Raw genomic sequence first — 21,327 nt, forward strand, 5'->3', positions numbered from 1 at the left:
AGAGAAAGGAACCCTTCTCCATTGTTGGTGGGAGTGCAGACTGGTGCAACCACTGTGGAAATCAGTATGGAGATACCTCAAAGAAGTAGGACTACAGGTCCCATTTGACCCAGCTATTCCACTTCTGGGGATCTTCCCCAAAGAATTAAAAGAATCATACCACAGTGATATATGTGCATCTATGTTTATAGTGGCACAGTTTGTAATAGCTAAAGCTTGGAAGCAGCCCAAGTGCCCATCAACTGGAAACTGGATAAAGAAGATGTGATTTTTTTATAAAATGGAGTACTGAAACTGGATAAAGAAGATGTGGTTTTTTAATAAAATGCAGTACTACTCAGCCATAAAGAATGAGAAACTAGAGACATTTATAGCTAAATGGATGCATACTGAGGCGATACTCTTAAGTGAAATAAAAAGGACACACATGTGTAAATACCGAATAGTTTCTTTAGTGTGAGAAACTGAAAGTGTAAATAAGGATGAAAATGATTAAAATGAATAATTGATAATTTGAAATAGGAAAAGGTTCAAAGATGTAGGGGTGGTGAGAGGGGAAGGGGAAAGGGAAGAAGGGAAAGGAAAAATTATGAGAAAGAAAAAAATGTAAACAAAGTCTATGTAAATAGGGAAGGGTGGAGGGAGTGAAGGGTGCATAGGTAATGGGGGAAAAATAAGAACTAAGATACATCATTTTCAGGTACAAGCACCCAATGATAAATGTAAACATATTGTATACCTAAAATGTACATATATATATATATAAAGAAATGTAGGAAAGAGAGTTTCTCCCAACAATGACCAACTCCCTGGGGAAAAATAATAATAACTTTAAAAGTCTCGCATTATAGCATTTCCCTGTTTCCTGGTTTAAATACTCCCAACACAGCTAACTTTAGGCTGTTACTTGTATATCACTAAACTCAGAGTTGGGATGAGCTTGACACACACTAGCTTGATCAACCATAGCTTTCTTGAATCAATTATTACTATGATTGTTGTCCTTCACCTTAAAATGCATTACTGCATCTTTTGTTAAATGTATATACAGTCTCATGTACTATTACCTCCTGTTTTCAAAATGTAGCTCTGCATAACTTTCAAAATGTATATCATCACCTCTTCATAGGTCCTTATATGTGCTTACATGTGAATATGAGAGTATTCCTTCTCCAAGGATCCCAAAATATTTCCAGAGAAGTTTGGAGAGTAACTTGGGCTATAGTTCTGGACAAAAGAGAACCCAGAAAATGAAAATGTTAAGAACTGAGATATGAGAGCCTCAAGCTCTGCCTAATAACTCCCTCATTTCTCTCTTTCTGCATCTTTAGTAAACCACTGAATCAGTGTTTATACGTTTCTGAATCCATAGTAATTTTCAAGATTATCTGGTTTTAATTTTCTTCACAGTATTTACCACTGTTTTTTGCTTTTTGTTTTTTGTTTGCTTTTTTGCTTTTTGTTTTTTGTTCTGTTTTTTGCTTTTGTGGGTTTTTAATTTATTCAGTAATGGTCTCATTGTCTATAGAATCAAAAATAAGAATTTCATCCACCTTTTTTACCACTTTATCCTCAACACCTAGAACACTGCTTAAAATATGAAAGATAATCAATAGAAGCCAAGTAAATAGCTGGGCATGGTGGTATACATGACTGTAATCCTGGCACTCTGGGAGGCTGAGAAAGATAAATCACAAGTTCAAACCTAGCCTAGGTAACTTAGCAACTTAACAAGACCCTGTCTCAAAATGAAAAATAATAAAAGGGCTTGGAATATAGCTCCGTGTGAAGGCCCTGGGTTCAATCACCAATTTAACAACAAATAAATAAATAAATAAATAAATAGTCCCAATTCCTGATTTAGTACCTATTCCAACCCCACTGCGTTTATTTGCATTCAGTTGCATTTTGGATGGTGAGTATGGCAGATGACTAGGTGGCAAAATAAGCTCTAAATTTTTCTTCTTATAATTAGAACTTGATGGTGTTTCATCTGATATTCCAATGCTACCACTCCTATATTACTATGTAAAAGCAAACAAGGCATTAAACTATCCATGCCTAAATTTCTTCCATTTAAAGTGCTGAAGGATCTCTGAAAGAATGGCTTCTGTTTTCATTGTCTTCTCTGGGCCCATGCAGTGCTAGGCATATACCAAGAACTGTTTCAGTGTCATTCTGGGGGGAAGAGATAGTGGGAGAATAGACATAAATAGCTATAGTTTTGCATTTATGTCACCTATTGGAGAGCTTCAAAAATTCTGAAGATTCTTTGAAAGTAATTTTTCATTTTCTCTCTAACCAGGATTTAAACCATTACTCTGACAAACTCACCATGCATCCATCCTCTCACTTAGAAAATGAGACTTTAAAATACCTACATTGCAGAGTCTTGGTTGTAAGTAGATAACTCAGTGATTCTCAAAATGTGATCCTTTAAACCCACAGTCCTGGCATCAGCTGTCAGTTAGTTAACAGTCGAAATTCTACTGAAGCAGAAACTCTGAGGTTGTACCCTCATCCAAATGTGACTTGCCAAGTCTTCCAGATGATTCTTATGCCAATTAAAGTTTGAGAATCACTAACATATTCAATCATCTGACAGCTGTTGGCACCCAAATATTTCCTTTTCACTTTTAGCTACCCAAACCAATCCCAGGTAAGCTGCAGAATTATGTATCCTCACCCTACTTGGATGTGAACATGGGTGGAAGGCAGGAGCAGACTGTACTCTAAAACCCAACCATAAATACATACTTCAACTGTGATTTTTCTTTACCATTTTCACAACTTGATTCCATATTTAGATGTTATCTCCATATTTATATTTTTATTTATCTTGTATCTTTTTCTTTGTAAAAGAGTTGCTTCAGATAGATCACTTTATGCATACATGAGTAGCTAGCTGGTTACCTGCATGATCAAATGCTAAGAAAGCCAACAAAGCTTGGGGTTACTGGTTTCAGAATCATTCCATCCTGAGTTCACATGCTGCAGGCAGTACTGGACAAGTTAATCTGGATGGAGCCTGAGTTTTTCATATGAAAAATGAAGTTAGTAAGAATAAAACTTCCCCTTATTGAGTATCTCTTATGTGCCAGGTACTATGTAAGGTATTTTACATTTTGCATATGTATTAGCCCATTTTCAATTACTATAAAAAATATTTGAGAGTGGGTAATATGTAAGAAAAGAGATATTTTTATTTCATAGCTTTGGATGCTGAAAAGTCTAAAACTACCCCTTCATGAGAACCCACAAGGGTCCCTCAAGAACTTCATTAATTCTTCCCAAAGACAGAGCCCCCAGTAACCTAATTACCTGGAACTAAGTCCCGCCTCTTAAAGGTTCCACCACCTACAACATTGTTACATTGAATTCCAAGTTTCCAACACATATACCGTTGGGAGATACATTCAAATCATATCCAAACCATAGCACCCTACATTGTCCCACTTGAATCAAAACAATCAATCATTTTTTTCTTTAAACATTTAAATATCTCCAGTATTTTCAGCATGATTTTGCAAAGTCCAAGACATATCTTATCTTTTTCATTGATGGCATAAATATTTGGGGAAAGCAAGACTTAATGAGTAACCAGGTTTTCAGCCAACTTTGTTAGAGTGCCTCAGTTCCATTAAGGGTGCAATATCAAGTTGAAAAAATAAAGTTAGTTTTGCTTCAGATTTAAAGAAAGCAGGAATAACTTCTAAATAGTGGTCTGTCTGTGACTTGGTGGTAGAAAGTTCTTAGTTCATACTTAATTGAAAAGGAAAGTCACTGTTGAATTTTGAAAATCCTGGAAGAATTTGTAAAGTAATTTAATGTAACATTTTATGGTTGCTTTTGTAGTTTCAAATTTGCGATGGATATCGAGGGATGTATATGCTTTCTGATCCTGTAGATTTAATCAGACTTCTCATTGCCTGCATAATGGTTTATGGTACCTTTGATGATTTGCAGCCAACCTAGCACTTTTAATAATTTACTGTAAAGGCATTTAATTTTTAATGGACAAGAATGGGTTAGAGGTAACTTTTGCATTGGTAAATGCTCTCCTGAAGAGTGGGAAAAAGAAACAGTATATTTAAATTCCAAACATTATTGAACAGCATGAGTCTTTTATTACCAAAATCAAATGCATAATTGAACAACATACCTAACGAAAAAGTATTGTTCATGCTTTATTTAACCATAAGATAGCTTCGCTTTCACAATGCTATCATGAGAACATTTTTTCAAATTCTCATCTTCCATACTGTTTTCAATATTCTGTCCCACTAGAAAATGCATAACTGCCACATTTTGTTATATCTCACTAATCAAGAAAAACCCAACAAAAGAATGGTTTGTAATGTCTGGTACCTAAAAGAACTATCATTTTATATTCATTTCCTTCAAAGTTGTTCTAAGAGCTCCATATAATGTGCATACCTAGGAAAGATTTCACAACTAGTCTTAAAATATCTGTTTCCATGTAGAAAGAAAAATGAGAAGATGCCAGGATAAATATTTTTTAAGACTTGATGGAGGACAAAACATGTCTTGCCTTCAGAGACACATAAAACAAAAAATGTTGCAATTGCCAAATAATCCCTTTCTCAGATAGGCCATATGTAAAAATAAGACTGGCTTCACAGAACTGCTTTCTGGGGAATCATCCACGGCCCTGGAAACTCTTCTACTCAGCTAACATTCCACAGATGACTGTCCCCAAGCTTACCCTGAAATGGGCTACAGGGAAAACTCTGATGGTCAAGGGTCCAAGTCTGTGTGAGCTCTGTTTCTGGAACACCTTTGGAATTCAGACGTCAGAGCAGTTGTGTGAGCATGTGAAACTCATTCTCTTTGTTTTGGCTTTCAAATAGTCTCCAGACTCAACCCAGCTCCCAGGAACTGTTGGTGCTTAGCCAAGGAGCTTGTGCCCTGTCAAAATGACCCCATCTAAAGATGAAAGTTTGAGCTCCAAACACCACTTCCATGCTTAGTTTCCTGAGGGGAACCTGAAGGTGCAAGACTAGACTGGTTTACAAAGACTCTGTCTACTGCCCACAATCTTCTGGCATCCTGGCAGGAGTTATTTATAACAATTCTTTTTTCCATTAACCAGATTTTCATCTCTACTCCAGCTAATGAACCAAAATTTTTAGGTATAGTCAGTTACCCCTTAGATTTGAGAAAGCAGGAATTGCTCAGGGGCACTTGAGTTGGGGGACCTTCACCAATCACAGCCACACCTGTCTCTTTTTTTTCTCAGCTCTCTCAAATTCTCTATCGCACATCACCAACATAGGCTTTTGGAAGCAGAGAGCCCATTGAAATCAACCAGTAATCCATAAACTTTTTTGCATGAAGAAACTATAGGCTATATAAACTTCCCAAGAAAACAAAAGGCAAGAACTAGAAAGAAAACTTTTTGATTTGTAAATTCATTGTTTTCCCCATTATATTATAGGGTCTCACCCTCCTCTTCTGCTGTCTTTCTCTTCTCCTCCCTCTGCTCCCCAACTCCTGTCATTCTTTTTTATCTTAACCCTTCCCATGGTGCCAGGTGTACTCATTACTGTCACTCACCTACAGTGACAGCCTTCATTACTAAAAAAAGCAAAGAGGAGGTGGTGGCTATGGTGGGAAGATACATGTTCCTACCCCTAAGCTTACAGCCTTTCTGGCACAACTCTTCCTCCTTTTCCAACCAGGTGCCCTGCCTTTTTTTCCAATCTGGTAACACCACAGAAAGAGCTGGCTTAGCCCTGATTTGCCAACCTAGTATCCAAGACAGAAATATAATTAAGTTTTTTTGGGATATTAATTCTTCTCAATGTCCTTTGCTAGGTTGTGGGTTTGTGAACCACCTTCAAAAGGGAACAGGGAAATACAGACAAGGATGCTATAAATGTAGCTTTCTAGCCAAGCCTCCATCCTCATCTGGGTCCATACATTACCACAAATTTATGCCAACCAAATGCATATCATGACACATTGGTGTCAACACTGGCAACTCATATGCACAAAACTAGAATGGACTGGTGCCAGGCAGGGAGTGTAATCTTTATTTAGTACATCTTTTAAGACTTAAAAAGTCATCTATGGCCATACCACCCTGAACATGCCCAATCTCATCTAAAAGACTTAAAAAGTGAAAAAAGGAAAAGAGGGCGGGAAGGAGAGAGAGAGGAAGACAAGGAGCAAGGAAGGAAAAGAGTAAAACATGCCCAAAATATAATAAAAGTTATAAGCTTAAAACCTAGAGTATATCAGTATTTTTTAAACTTATACATAAGAAGGCTTAAAAACATAATAGCATAAAACATATAAATCTATAAACCCATAATATTCATTCAATAGAAGGTTTTAAAAAAGGTCTATAAATTCTAGTTTTACCCTTGGCAGTTAAAAAAAAAGGTAAACTCTGAGTTCTGAACTGATAGTACAGATAGGAAAAATATGTCTTTTATAAATGGGTGCTGGAATTTTACACATATACCACTTATGTCTATATGAGGAGAAACAAGACTAGTAACAGTCAAACTTGTATTATTGGCAGAATAAATGATTAACCATTTCACATCAGTCAATACCAATTCAATCAAGTGCATAGAAATTAGTCACTATAATGGAAAAAGTACTTAACTCAATCATTAATCACATTCAACACACCAGAAAGATAATCTTTCTCTACTTATGCTCCCAAGCTTCATTTATTCATTCATTCATTCATTCAGCAGGTCTTTGTTACAATAAGCCAGGCACTTTGTAGGGCACTGATAATAAAACATATTAACAGAAATTAAACATTAGAAGTGGAAAAAGAAAAAGAAATGATTTAATTCATGATCTGAACATTAACAAACAGTTGCCAAAGGGAAAAATAACTGCTGAAGGAAGAGAAGACAAAAGAAGAAAACTGCATATCCATTCCAGGGCAATTGGAAAAATGTTTACAGAAGGAGTAACATCTGAGCCAGGACCTTAAGGATGTATAGGAATTCACCACAAAATTTTCAATGAAAATAAAAAAATAAGGGCTGGGGATTTAGCTCAGTGGTTCCACTGCCTGCCTTGCAAGCTCAAGGTCTTGAGTTTGATCCCTGGTACCAAAAATAAATAAATAAATAAAAATTTAAAAATAAGAGGCCAAGTTTGTGAATACCTCCACTGGGCCAGCATTTCCCAATTGTTTATAGGTCTTACTTAAAAAAATTATAATCAAAAAAAATTTTTAAAGTGCTAAATTCTACATTAAGCAGTTTCTTTACAGCAGATCTTCTCACCACCTTTACGTCTCACAAAATGTATCCCAATCAAATACAGGAAAGATATAACCAAGGTTATATTAGATTTTCCATGGACATAGAACCAGAGCAGAGTGGAGCCAATGCATGGTATAAATCAACAAAAAAGGAACACATTGGGCCGAGGATTTAGCTCAGCAGTTCTGCCGCCTGCCTGGCAAGTGCAAGGGCCTGAGTTCAATCCCTGGTACCAAAAAAAAAAAAAAAGGAACACATTATGCAGCAACTCCTGGGCTCAAGGAGAACCTCTTTATCTTGATTGAAGCAGAGGTATTACTTTTCTGAGTATATACTTTATGTCTATATTTGTGGTCTGTATTCATAGCCTTATTTTCGTGCATGTTTTAGACTAAGAGAAGAAAAGGTGATGGTGTGCTCCACTAGTGAATATTGGATTCTCTCTTGAAAAAAGTGGTGGGCAAGTCTTAATATGTGTTATTACTAATATCAGTATTGCTAGCATTCTCTTTCCAAAACGTTTGCCATTGTCCTTTAAGATTCTAGAGGACATGCCACCATTCTATCTGGGTTCAGTGTTACAGGAAGACAAGAAAACCCAGAGGAAGATGACTGAACAATGCACATGCATGTAATTGGTGATTATGGACCAGATACCTACACCAAATAGAAACCCCAAAATTACTTTTCTTCATTGCATAATAATCAACAAATAGATTGATAACAAAATTTTTTCATACCCACTTCATGTATGTGAAATACTATGTGTTGAATTAAGCTTTTACTCTCTGTTAAAAAGAAGTATAATTTAAGTATATTTTAAGAATCACTAAATATTAATAGAAAGTAAGGGGGGAAATGCAGATGGCCTAGATAACATACTAAAAGATGAATGACTCAGCCAATCACTGTTCCTATGAACAGAACTCCAGAAATTACAGGTAAAGGAAGATTTTAGGCCAATTATATCATACCATTTAAAACATGTACTACCTATATAATAGGCTGGAAAAGAATTATTCATTTGGTGAAGGAAGATTTAGAACTATGACTTACATTACCATGATGAATCCTCTATTAATATTAAAGTTCTATCCATCATATTGGAAATTTCCTTAGAGAGTTTTTAACCTGTCCCCTAGTGGCTATCTTAATATGTAAATCATTGCCATCCTGAGAGGCCAGCACAGAATCTCTGCTTATAACTTTTTCTATATTACATCTTTTTCCCATTTTTTTTTTAATTTTATAAAACAGAAAGTCAATCTCTTTTTAGATTCTCCTTTTCACATTGCACTCCCAACATTCTCATTCAGCTATTTGGTATTATTTTTCCCTTTTCCCTTTTGTTTGCTGATAGTAAAATTAGCAGCACTAAGAAGTCTGCTCTGCAGGCTTAGGAAACTTGGCTCAAGCTGTTAGTACAAGCAATAAATGCTGGCCAGCTTCTATTTTGTAGCCTGTAAAATGTTGGATACCATAGCTCAGATTCTTTGGTCGGAGGCCAGTCTGCAAATGTCACATTTCATCAAAATCACTTTGGCAACTGTTGTTTCCAGTCATGTCCAGAGAGAGAGGGTGATGTGATGGGATCATATGAGACAGGAGGTCAAGTCTCTGGTTACCAATTTACCATGCAGGAAGGACAGTTTTGCCCCAGGTTCACAAGTACGACAATAGTCTGGAGCTCTCCAAGTTCAACTCTTGAGATTTGGGGATGGGAAAAGAATAACTGGCCAAGGATCATCCAATAGTTTTCTTTCTTGCACAGAATCTACCAGCCTTCCAAATGTGCTCTCCTCCTTCCAGCTTCCTCCCACACATATAACATTCATTAACTCCAGAAGATTGTAGAAATTATTGCAGCAGCAGAAGTAGCAACCAATAACTGACATTCACCGGGAGCTTATTGGGCTGAGGACTCAGCCAGCCATGCTGAACATTTGCTCATATTTTCTCCAGATGGATTGTTGAAACCTTTGGGCCACTGAACACATAGCCCATGACACAGTTTCATTTTGTTCCAGAAAGTGGCCAATCCACATCAACTTCCTCCACTCCAATTCCTCACAATTTACCCTTCAGAAGACTTCCCAGAGAAGACAAGAGTGTCCTCTGCTCAGGCTCACTCCTGAGGGAGATGGTCATCATAACTCAGAGTATCTAGAACTTTCTTTGCTAGTCTATAGTCCCAGAAGTGGAACAACACAACCCTGGCCTCTCAGATGAAAAGCAACTACTGCTAGCAATGCAACGGAGAAATTACCTGACAGATTTTTCATTCAAAAAACTTTATAAATTTTTAAATCTCAGTCTCTCAAAATGAACCATAAATAGGTCAAATGATTCAGAATAGTAAAATGGATGTGATATGAATTCTTTATAATTATGGAAATGGTAGCTTCCTTATTGGTCACATGAGTCACGAAACATGTAATTCCCTGTCTTGGGTTATTAATAATGGATACACAGTTATCAAATTATTTTAATGAACACTTCTAAAATACTTTCTGTCACTAGAAGCAAATATTTTATTGTAGACAGATATGCTTATAGGGCTGAACTACAATGTCTCATTATTACTACTTCTAATTTAGTGTAAATATTGTCAAAAAATCGACAGAGAGCAATGAAGCTAATTACCAAAAGAATATAAACTTGTATTTGGAATTATACACAAGGGTCTTATTTTTACTATTTCTAAAATAAATATTCCTTAGTGATTTCTACACAGTTCATTACATAAAGAAAGGAATTCTTGAATTGTGTTTCAAAAGAAGAGGACCAAAGTATCAAGGAGAGAATGGTAACTCTGTCAACTTAATAGAAAAATTAACTCTCTTGCTCAAAAAACAATGAAGCACTCTACTCTGTTTCATAGAACTTACTTGACCTTAGTAAACGCAGTGTGAAGAAATGAGGCAAGCCAGTATCATTGTTGCAAAATAAAGGGTGTGAAAATTGAGGAAAAGAGGTCCAAGCTGAAAAGAGTTTAGCACCATTTAGGGACCAAGCCATCTGGTCTTGAAATTCTCAGTGTTTCATATCTGGTGTGAACATAATGCTGGAAACAGGAGCACCTCCAAATGCCAGAGAGAAACACCTGAGCCAGAGCTTTCACCTGCCAGGGGAGAAAGGGACTCTTACAGGCTCTCACAGTTGGCACTGCTTTTGATGGATACATGGAGAAATAGCTGGGAATTATGCCCTCACCTCTGGGGAAGAAAGATCTAGAATTTGTTTTGTTTGGGGTTTTTTATGCCATCAAAGCCCCATGTGAACTACAAAAATATCACACAAGAACACCTGCTTGCAAAAACAAAGACCCAGATGGCACAGCTGAAAGCACTGACTACTGGTATCACCCAGCTGGGAGAGACCTCCTTAGCATCTTTGCAGAGAAACGAATATCTGCCCTAACACAGACAAGTTAAGTGGCCCCTAACTGCAACTCAGAACTTAAGATTTTCACCAGATAGATTGCAATTCCTGCCAAAGGAACTGAACTCAAGAAGAGAAGAATCTGGATTCTCCAGCACACTTAAATTATCTAGCTGAATTGGATGCCTCTTGGATTGTCTTTGCAGTAGAGCCACCCATCCCAACTCCTCTTAGAGCTTCACAATAGAATCTTCTGTTAGTGTACTCTGGCACAGGTGATTGTTTCAGGAGGGGGTTTTTGGTCTACACTAGGCCAATCAGAGTCTTTCCCTCATTTTTGACTCTGGAACTAAGACAGATAAGGAATTTTTTTGTGGAGTTGCTAAAATTGAGGCCATGGAAACTCAACATTGCCAAATAAGTAGAGAAGGAAAAAAACTAGATAGTAGGAGGAAGAGATAATAAAACAGGTGAAGGGAGGAAAATGAGAATCCAAGAGAAAATGTGAATGGTGATTTGAGTTTTGGGGCCTAGCTGGTCTATGGGCCTCAATCCCATGCTTAAGATCCTAGGCCCCATATAATAAATTCCCCATTTTGCTAAAATATATTGGAAATTTCAGTAATGAGTAACCAAGGAGTCCTGAGTAACATATCAGATAAATGAGAGTCTTATTTTGCAGTTGTACCAATAGAAAAGCTTCAACTGCAAAGCATTTACAAGAATAGAAAACCACTTAAGAGGCAGGGAGGTCCAATGTGAGCCCACACTAACTTCTTTCCTTCTCTGTCTCTCTCCTTGCCTTTTTAGTTTATATCTCAGAGTTCACCAGGACTCCAAAGCTCCTTTTCCATGGATATTTTTATATAGGCAAGATTAGACTAAGATATATATTAAGGAATTTTGAAGTGGTAAATATAAATAAACAAATGACCCCAAAATATATGAAAACATAGGAAATCTGATTCTACTGCCCTTGACCTAGAAATCAGAGGATGAGGCATAGACAAATGGGTGATTCACTAAATATTCACATCACTCTCCCAGTTGGATGCTTCTAGATCATGGACTGTTGTCTGCCCCTATCAATAAATCAGAGAGGCAACCTCAAGTAAGGTCCACCATTCCAAAACTGCTCTGGATCAATCATGTCTGTGTTTATAACAGGCTTTTGTCCCTAAAGCTGGCATGCCTGCTTATGCATGTAAATATCCTTTAAACCTTCACCTTCTTCCTCCATTTTATTTTTATTTTAGGCTCTCAAAGGAGAAATATCTGATCTCTTCAACTCACCAATTTAAAATCTGGTAAGTTTAAAACCCAGTATGGAATTAAATCCATTAGGTATTTAATGATGATTACATTAACATTTGTTTAGCTCATTTAACCTCAATTAGTATAGGAATTTTCATTCTAAATTTCACCTTTTCCATCAGATCACCAGGAAATTTCTTTTAATTAAATGTATACCCAAAGTCGCTACAGGTTTAAAACTATTTTTAAGTGAACCTTCAAAGACAATAGTGACAATGTGACTTTTTTTCTGTTTTCTTGCTTGGAATTGGTTGAATTTTATTTGTCATGGATTTGATCGAGTTTAATCAACAGAACTGCTATGCTGCAACTCCTGGGTATATCATGGACACAGCCCTTTGAAGGTCTATCAAAACCAGTGTTGCCAAAAGAATTAAAAGAATCATACCACAGTGATATATGTGCACCCACCCATGTTTAGAGCGGCACAGTTTGTAATAGCTAAAGCTTGGAAGCAGCCCAAGTGCCCATCAACTGGAAACTGGATAAAGAAGATGTGGTTTTTTTATAAAATGGAGTACTACTCAGCCATAAAGACCAATTAGAGGTCCAAAGATGTAGGGGTGAAGGGAGGGGAAGGGGAAGGGAAGAAGGGAAAGGAAAAATTATGAGAAAAGAAAAAAATGAAAATGATGCCTATGTAAATAGGGAAGGGTGGAGGGGGTGAAGGGCGCACAGGTAATGGGGGAAAAATAAGAACCAAGATACATCATGTTCAGGTACAAACACCCAATGATAAATGTAAACGTATTGTATACCTAAAATGCACCAATAAAAGAACTTAAGAAAAAAAAAATAAACAGTGTTGCAAGAAGGTAAACCCTCCTTGATGTTACCCAAGTGATAGAGCTCCCAGGAAAACAGAGAGGCAGGCAAAGAGGAGGTAACAGAAAGGAGAGAGCCAAAGTGCAAGTATGTTGACACTACAGTGGTCAGAGCTCAGCCAGTTTCTGCTCAGAGCCTGGGCAACGATATGGCTCCTGGAACCCTTACAGAAGTTCTTACAACCACATTCAAGAGCAAAAAATAACATGGCCCCCTATTAAAATGAAAAACAAACAAACAACAACCTATTCATATGCTAATTCCAGTTAGTCTCCTTTCATGGAGACAAGAAAGCATCAGGAAGGTCCACATCAGTCATATGCTCACTCTCATTGGGTACACATTTGTCCTTGCACCTGTGCAACAGGAAACCAGTTGTCCTTGCAGATATCCTCCACAATCCGTATCAGTGGAGGTTTAAGCAATAAATTTCCTCCTCAGAGAAAGCGTGGCCAAGCTAATGGAAAGAGTGGCCTAAGGATTAGGCTAGGTCCTTCCAGAACTATTCAAAGTCTTAAATTTTCTTTTATATTAAAGCAAAATATTACTTGAAAAGCACATTCTACACTTTAGGGCAGAATCCTTCAAAAAAAAACAGCAAAATAAAAGCAAAAATTAAGATACTGAAAAAGCACACGTTTTATCCTGCTCAAGTTGGAATGACAAGATGATCGCTTGCTTATTTTAAAAATATCAAAAGTCTGCTGGGGATTTAGCTCAGTGGTTCCATCACCTGCCTCTCAAGCGCAAGGTCCCAAGTTCCATCCCTGGTATCAAAAAAAAAAAAAAGAACCAGAAAAATATCAAAAGTAAGATGAGTGGAAAGAAACAGAGAGAGAGAGAGAGAGAGAGAGAGAGAGAGAGAGAGAGAGAAGGGAGGGATGGAAGGACAGAGGGAGGGAGGAAGAGGAACAAAAAGGAAAAAAAGGAAAGAAATCCCAGTAAAGGTCTTGGTTTCCACTTCTACATTTGTGTAAAAGTTATATGTTGTTTCAACTAAACATCTGGTCTTCATCCCTCATATACAAAGTTCTGAGTTTTCTTGATCATTTGGCAAGAGGTACCACAACCCCCTGCCAGGCCAGTAAAAATCAGATTTTCTTTTTGCAAGGAAAAAAATGTCAATAAAATTAAACATTAAAAACATATAAAAGCTTGAATTGGAAAGGTGTGTGGTAGAGGCTGTTCTTAATCAGCCTGCACAATTGCTTTAATTTTTTTTTTAAATGCCACCAGTTCATATAATTTGAAAGCTCTAATTCTGATACTGAAGGTTGGCTCAATGTATTGTTCTAAAATATGTCCTTTAGATACAGGGACCTTGCCATTTAGTCAACCTTGTAGAATAAATCATGTGAATTAATTTTTATCAATATTTAATGTTATTCTTATATTGTACAAATTGATTCTTTAAATTACTTCAGCCAGAATTGAATTTTAACTGCTTTTACTACATAGAGGACTAATCTTTTCTCTCACATTCCCATCAGTGCCTTCCCAGGCCCTGGCACTGTAATCTGTCATAGTAAAAAGCAGAGAAGTAAATACAATCCTGTCATTAAAATATGACAAGTTCATTATAAAAAGCCACTCATAAATCTAGAAGCAAGGTACTACCATGCTTTTTTAAAATAATAATTTTATACAATTTCATATGATGTTTATATTTGGAACAAAGGCAGGTATTTCTTTCTCTCTGCCGCACATAACACTGAAATGAGTTATAGCAATACTATCACCCACCTCTAAAGAGAGCCTGAAATTAGTTAACAAATGGTTACAAAATACTTTGAAACATAAAATGCAAAATAAGATTCTAATAACCATAAATTCTTCTGTATAACACAATAATTGGATTATGCTTAGATAAAAGGGAAAAATAAACATTTAAAAAATACAAGCAGCCTAGAAGTAAATGGTTGGATTGAGGATGAAAAGAAGGGTTCTATAATCAGATCCTTGGATATTAAAATTAACCACCTCTTTGGTATCCTTCACCGTGGCTTCAGGAAGCATGGATCCATGTGGGATGTGAACTGCCTCTTCCACATAAAGATTTAAATAGAAATCTGCAGCCCATGGCACAAAACCCAAAAACAGAAACCTCTTATTCTACTAGAAGTGCAGATAGTCCAGAGCATTACAAAGTCTTAAATCCAAATTCAAGCCTCCTCTTGGATGGAAAGAATTTGTCCCTCATGCTTACTGCCTGGCTAGGTGCAGCTAACAGGCACAGAAAGATAATAAGCAATCAAAGAACACTTTTCTGTCCCCGAGTCTGCCTGGTGGGAGAGCCTGAAACACTGTCAAAAGCCCTCCTTGAGGCTGTGCAGTCTCTTTTCATACCCTTCCTGGTGTTTGCACATAAGTTATGCCTACGGACATGGCAAGATCTACCAGAACACACTGAACTTATCAAGCTGTGTGATTGATTAATTATAACAAAATAAACCTAAACTCACACTCATCCTCCTTATACCTGACTGCTCAGGTATGAGCGTCAATCTGGGAAAGTCTTTTTGTTTGTTTGTTTGTTTGTGGTACCAGGGATCAAACTTAGGAACTTGTGCTTGTGAAGTCTGGGAAAGTCTTAAAGGTGAACCCCAATAGGAGAATGTTAAGGTATTCCAATTTCAGGACAAGCCACCAACTTAAGCTCTAATCATGCATAGATCACAGTAAAAAGAAAATTCTTGATAATGCCAAAACTAGAAGGAATAATTAAAAGATTTCCATTTAACTCTTTTTCTCGATACTACTGAAAAATTTAGACATTCATTTAGACATAAAATTTCCTGAACATCCATATAATAGATAATGGAAATACCACTATGATCTACACAAGCTAGGTCCTGGCCTCATAGAGTTTCCAGCACAGTGGAGGACACAAGACAAGGCAAAGTGACAAGAGCCAGGGTCAGGAAGGAAATAGAGCTATCTTTATTAAATAGAGCTGGGAGTCAGGAGAGACTTTTCACATGTGATGCTTCATCTGAGGCATAAACAGTGAATATGTAAGGAGAGAGTCAAGTGGACAAATACTCAATGCACAGGAAAGACATGAGCGGAGGGCTGGAGACACGAGAAAGCACAACCATTTGGAAGAACAGAAAAGTTTGTCATAAAGCAGAGAGTTGGTGGACAATTAATGCTGGAGAAATAAGCAGAAGTTAGATCATAAAGAGTGGGCTTTATCCTGCAGCCTGGAAGGTGTCTCCTGCTTGTGACTGTGGCTAAGTTCTGGCCTAGGGCACCTAGCAAGCCTCCCAGCCATCCACACTTTTCCCATATGGTCTGAATTCCAGTCAATTTGCTCTCTCCTTGAATATTCCGCCTCATTTCTAATGTATTCTTTTTTTTCTTTTAAGGCAAAGTCTCACTACGTAGCAATCCTCCTGCCTCAGCCTCCTGTGTGCTATGTCTAGTGTATTCTTTACCCTTTTAAAGCTAAACTATTGCTATAATTAATTAGTTACATTAATCATTCCTTGATCAAATCACTATATGTTTTCTGTCTCCTGATTGGGCTCTGACTGACGTAATACTATTCACTGAAATAAGAAACATAAGAGGAAAAACGGGTATTGAAAACATAAATTTCATTTGAAGATAATGAACTTATTGCTTATAGGACTCCAAATAGCATTTTCTGATAAGAAGCTGAGTATTTGGGGGCCTAAAGCTCAAACATGTCCAAGCTGAAGCAAGGGACTTAGATGTAAGATCTTAGGCTTCTAAACTTTTAGCAAATACAGCATGCATCTAAGCGCCACAAGTCAGGAAGATTGTTTGTATGCTTCTGTGTCATCAAGAAGCCCAAAACCAATTAGCCTATATGTGTGCCTGTAGAAGCACACTTCACCAAAAGATTGATGGTTATTTCATACTGTGTATGTTAGGTAATTTTGTTCTATATCTGTTAATGTTTTCAAAGCTAAATGAAGATACGGTTGGAAAGAGCCAAGCCCTATATTAATGAGGTCATTATGATCGCACTCTAAACTTGGAAGCCTAACCAGGTGGAGGCAGGAGGGCAATTAGTCATAAGGACTACACTGGACTTTGACTAGAATCAGAAAAACTCTAATAGACGTGCCAAGGGTTTCAGTACTAAGTGGCACGTTGACACTGGTGAATTATATAAGTTCCACGTTATTTCAAAAGGACAACTAGATACAAACAAAATTTTGAAAGAGACCTAAACTGATGCCTTCTGCTTTTTCCAGGGTGTGAACTTGGTCAACAAAATTTGCCCCTTGCTTCACCCATTTCTCAAAAGTTTGGATCTACAGACCACACAAAAAAAGGAAGTTCCATCAGCAGTTTGCATAAGAATAACTTGGAAGAGAAGTATATTAAATCCTTGGGGAAATTAAACCCAAATAATCCAATAACAGCATTACAAAATTAACACTAGACTATGAATTGAATTAATTGCCTCCTACTGTGGGGACTCTTGGCTACACAAACCAAAACAAATGAAGCCAATGAAGTCAGCTGCCTTAAGAGAGGTCACAGGCAAGTGTGATTTTAAGGCATTCCAAGAGTTCACCCACTGTTTTTCAGGTTTCTGGCTGATCCTAGAGCTCTTCAACCCAGAGAATGGTCTTCACTGCTGCCATTTCACACCTTGAATTATGTACAGAAGGTTGGTGAGATGGACTAGAGATGCACAGTTCTTAATACCACAGAGCAATGGTGTGACTTTTTGTCAATTCACCTCCAAGTGTTTGCATACACAAGTAGCTGGAGTGTTGGAAATCCATGCAAAGGTCTTTTACTCCTGAGAGGGTTAAGGAGACCAGTGGGACCATGAGACCATTTTTCTGGACCTCAGGCAGTCTAGTGACAAGGCAGGGCTTTAAGAATACCAGTGAACTGCTCCAAAAGAGCCTTGCTATGGCATTTCAGTAAATACACATTTAGTTCTATAAATTCTTTTAATGCCATGATGTCAGTATGCTTGTGGCAAAGGAAGATTACCTAAATAATATGGACTATGGGAGTAACAAAATTAGCATGTGTGTCACTTACCCAGCCTTCATTAGAGTTCTTAGGGACTTTGGGCAGGAAGGAAGGATATGGTAAATTGATAGAAATAAAACCCAGGTGATTCATGCAGATTTGCCAAATAAGACCCATGGGGCAAAATCCAAAGGGTTTGACTGCTTCCAGCTTCTCCTGAGTTAGCCAGTTTGTCAAAATGCCTATTGCATATTTGCTCTTCTGCTCATTCTTCACATAACAGCTGACATTTACTCCTGAAGCTTTTTAATAACCAAACAGGATTTCACCAAAAATTAATCTGTGCCATTTTATTGGGGTATTGTATGACTTATAATTCTTTTCACATTCTTAATTTTGTTTGACATTTTGAAAATAGTATGCCTAACTCTTTTGTGTGAATTTTAAAAACTGTAGCTAGCTTGTATGAAATCCTTTCTTCTTCCTTCCCTCAAAAACCAATGGAAATACTAAAACAAAGTACTTTTTGTTTACGCTCAAAGAAATAAAGCGTCCTGTTTGGAATCTTAATTACTATTTCCTCAACCTTATCTAATTAGAAGACCTTTCATAATGAGGAAAATTATTTTTAAAGTTAATGAATTTGCAAGCACAAACACATATTCCTTACATGCATATTTTAGTTACACATGCTAATTAATATTAGTACTTAAAATGTGTGATATTAATTTCATTGTAACAGGAAACATTTTGTTTTGGTACTGTATAAAAACACCATGATTTCCCTTCATGAAGACACTGGGCTGCACATAGTAATTTTAGATTTGCACAAAATGGAAATTATTTCATCAAAATGGTTCATTTTATTGACTTTAGCCACTTCAATCTTGTTAACATCAAATATCTTTTGTGCAGATGAATTAACAATGGGACATCTTCACAGGAAAGAAAATTATGAGAAATGTTCCAAGGTAAGTTTTTAAATCTAATATGACCAGCATTATATATGTAATACTTGTTCTGAATCTGATGCTTTTTAAAAAGTAAGGAATAAATTCATTTCTGTTTACTTTTCTATTTTTGGTTCTTGTTTTGTTTTGTTTTCAAACTTCAGCCTTCCTGTCATAATATATTGATGTAACTTATATTACTTAGCACAATAGCAAATAGCCGGGCCAATCTAATAACAGAGTCTGCTACTTACACTGTGATACTTACCAAGCATAGAGCACATTAATACATTTTCAATTGACTCAGAACTGCATATTTGTAATAAATATTTGTCAAAATAAGATGTGGATACATTTTAGCTGGACATCTGAATTGTCTTAAAGTATGAATAATCACAACATTTATATTTTCTACCTAGCAGTTACAAGCTGGTAAGTTTATGGTAAATCTTTATCTAAGTTAAACATTTATCTATCCCTAGATGTTAGAATTGCAAATTATTTTTGTTTATTATGTTTTGATATCTTTTCCAAGTTTGCTAGAATGAGTATGTATTACTCATTTTACTTAGTTATAATCATTTAAAAATCTTTATATGGACAAACTTTTATAGTAAAACTAAAACTAATTAAATATTTAAGGTATTTTAAGTAGTTCCTGTAAGGTTGGTGTGTTTATGTTGCAGTAATCCACAAACCAATCAGTTCTTTACTGAAAATGTAATTTATATTCTAATTAAAATAAAATTGGTTTCTTGAGACATTTTTAGGGTAGAATGCTGAATATGAAGGGGTAAAAAGGAAATTCACTGGGGCCTTCTACAACTGTATCCCAAAACCTGGCTAGGATCTCTATTTCTATTTTATCATATTTCCATGTATCAACATGGCCTTTAAGGGGAGGAGGAGGATACAAAACATGGAAAGGAAATGGGAGATTTCTCTAAAGTCAACATATAAAATATATACAATATTTCATAAACAACATGAATCAAGAAACTGAAAGAGAATAACTTCAGTAAAATAAACTTTTCCCTCATTTCAATACCTCATTATATTTCTGCTGCTCAAACACATTGCTATATCTGCTATATATATTTTATTAATATTTTATAGTTATCTTACAATAGTCTAGGGACAGAGAAACTAGATTGCTTTAAGAAGCTTAATACAAATTATTTATTAAAAAGTCTTGCACATAAGAACACAAATTTGTTTATAGCTTTAACAATTCTGCAGAATAAAGCCTGGGTTTAAGTTAATGTGGGGTTTAAATCTATGTTTTATAACAATGATAAATTATTTTACTGGTCATTTCTAATTATAGCCTAGAGGAACCCCAAAAGGAGAAAAGAAAAGTTTCAGTTTTCAAGAATTAAAAGACTGGGCACCAAAAAACGTCATTAAGATGAATACACCTGCAGTCAACAAAATGTCACACTCTGCAGCCAACTTGCCACTGAGATTCGGGAGGACCGTAAAAGAAGAAAGAAGCTCGGGAGGTCCAGTCAACCTGCTTCTGAGATCTGGAAGAAATATGGAGCCGAGCATCTCCAGACATATTCCTAACCTTCCCCAAAGGTTTGGGAGAATGACAACAGCCAAAAGTGTCACTAAGACACTGAGTGATTTGTTTAGACGATCCATGCATTCACTCTCTGCCAATGAGTTACTTCACTGCATGACCTGCCAGAGTCAAGAAATCTAGAATCTTGATTAAAAAAAAAAAAAAAAGGTAAATATTTGAGAACTAGTCAAAGCGCATGGGCTGTGGTATAGAACTGGTCCAGAAACTTAGAAAAAGGACTACATTTTTTCAAAATAACTTTTCAGATAGTAAGTTTCTTCAGAGGAGAAAGGTGAAGACAGGGACACAAATACCTGTAAACTAAGAACTGTGAAGGCCAGGTACTATAATCCTGGCTATAGGTGCATAGTAATGACATGGCCACCCATGGGCACCAGTACCCTAAGCCACCCATGGGCATCAGCCTCATTACTCCATAAGCCACACAGTACACCCATGCAGTGCTTAGACTGAGGATTTAAGCCGGTGACATGTTGTCTGACACTTGACCCTCTAACGTTAAAAAGATCCACAAGACAGAATTGTCCTCAAATCCAAAGGACACCATCTCCATAGCCCAGATACCAAATGCAGATTGATTCTTTTTCCCTTTTAATCAAAGACTTTTTCTTTTTTCTGGATCTCATTTTATAAATAAATCTTGTAATAATCATTATATTAAGTATTTATTATCCACTATGTATAAATCAGACTGTAAGTTACTACAAAAGATATTTAATTAATGTCATCTTTCAGTACAGAATATATGTTTTTTAAAAACATTTTTATATAAAGTAAAATACAGTGCTTTCATTAAGGACAGAAGAAAGCAAGGTAGCAGCAAGCTGTCACCTTACCAGACAGGCCACCTCAGAACACTTCTGGTTGATTTTTTTCCAGTGGTATTTATCCTCATCTGACTTATTATATGGTTAGGGTCAGTCATTTTCATTAGATTTCAGTATTATAAATCCTATAATTTTTGTCTACTGCCACATCTCCAGTGCCTAGGCCTGTGTCTGCCACAAAGTAAGCCCTTAGTGTTTGATAGAATGAAATGATATGAGAG

General features: G+C 36.5%; 1 protein-coding gene and 1 long non-coding RNA gene across 2 annotated transcripts in view; one reads left to right on the plus strand and one right to left on the minus strand.

Moving 5' to 3' along the window:
- LOC147829224 (uncharacterized) overlaps window positions 1-21,327 on the minus strand; it is a 132,483-nt gene that overhangs the window by 101,463 nt on the left and 9,693 nt on the right. The gene's annotated exons all lie outside the window — the stretch shown is intronic.
- Npvf (neuropeptide VF precursor) lies at window positions 18,207-20,431 on the plus strand. The gene is made up of 2 exons (XM_021254043.2): window positions 18,207-18,712; window positions 20,019-20,431. The coding sequence occupies exons 1-2, from the start codon at window positions 18,518-18,520 to the stop codon at window positions 20,397-20,399; spliced, it is 576 nt and encodes a 191-aa protein (XP_021109702.2). The 5' UTR covers window positions 18,207-18,517; the 3' UTR covers window positions 20,400-20,431.

The sequence above is a fragment of the Heterocephalus glaber genome, unplaced genomic scaffold, assembly GCF_053883595.1.
Source record: "Heterocephalus glaber isolate CG9 unplaced genomic scaffold, H.glaber_assembly_v1.0 deba00000676, whole genome shotgun sequence".
Classification (NCBI taxonomy): domain Eukaryota; kingdom Metazoa; phylum Chordata; class Mammalia; order Rodentia; family Bathyergidae; genus Heterocephalus; species Heterocephalus glaber.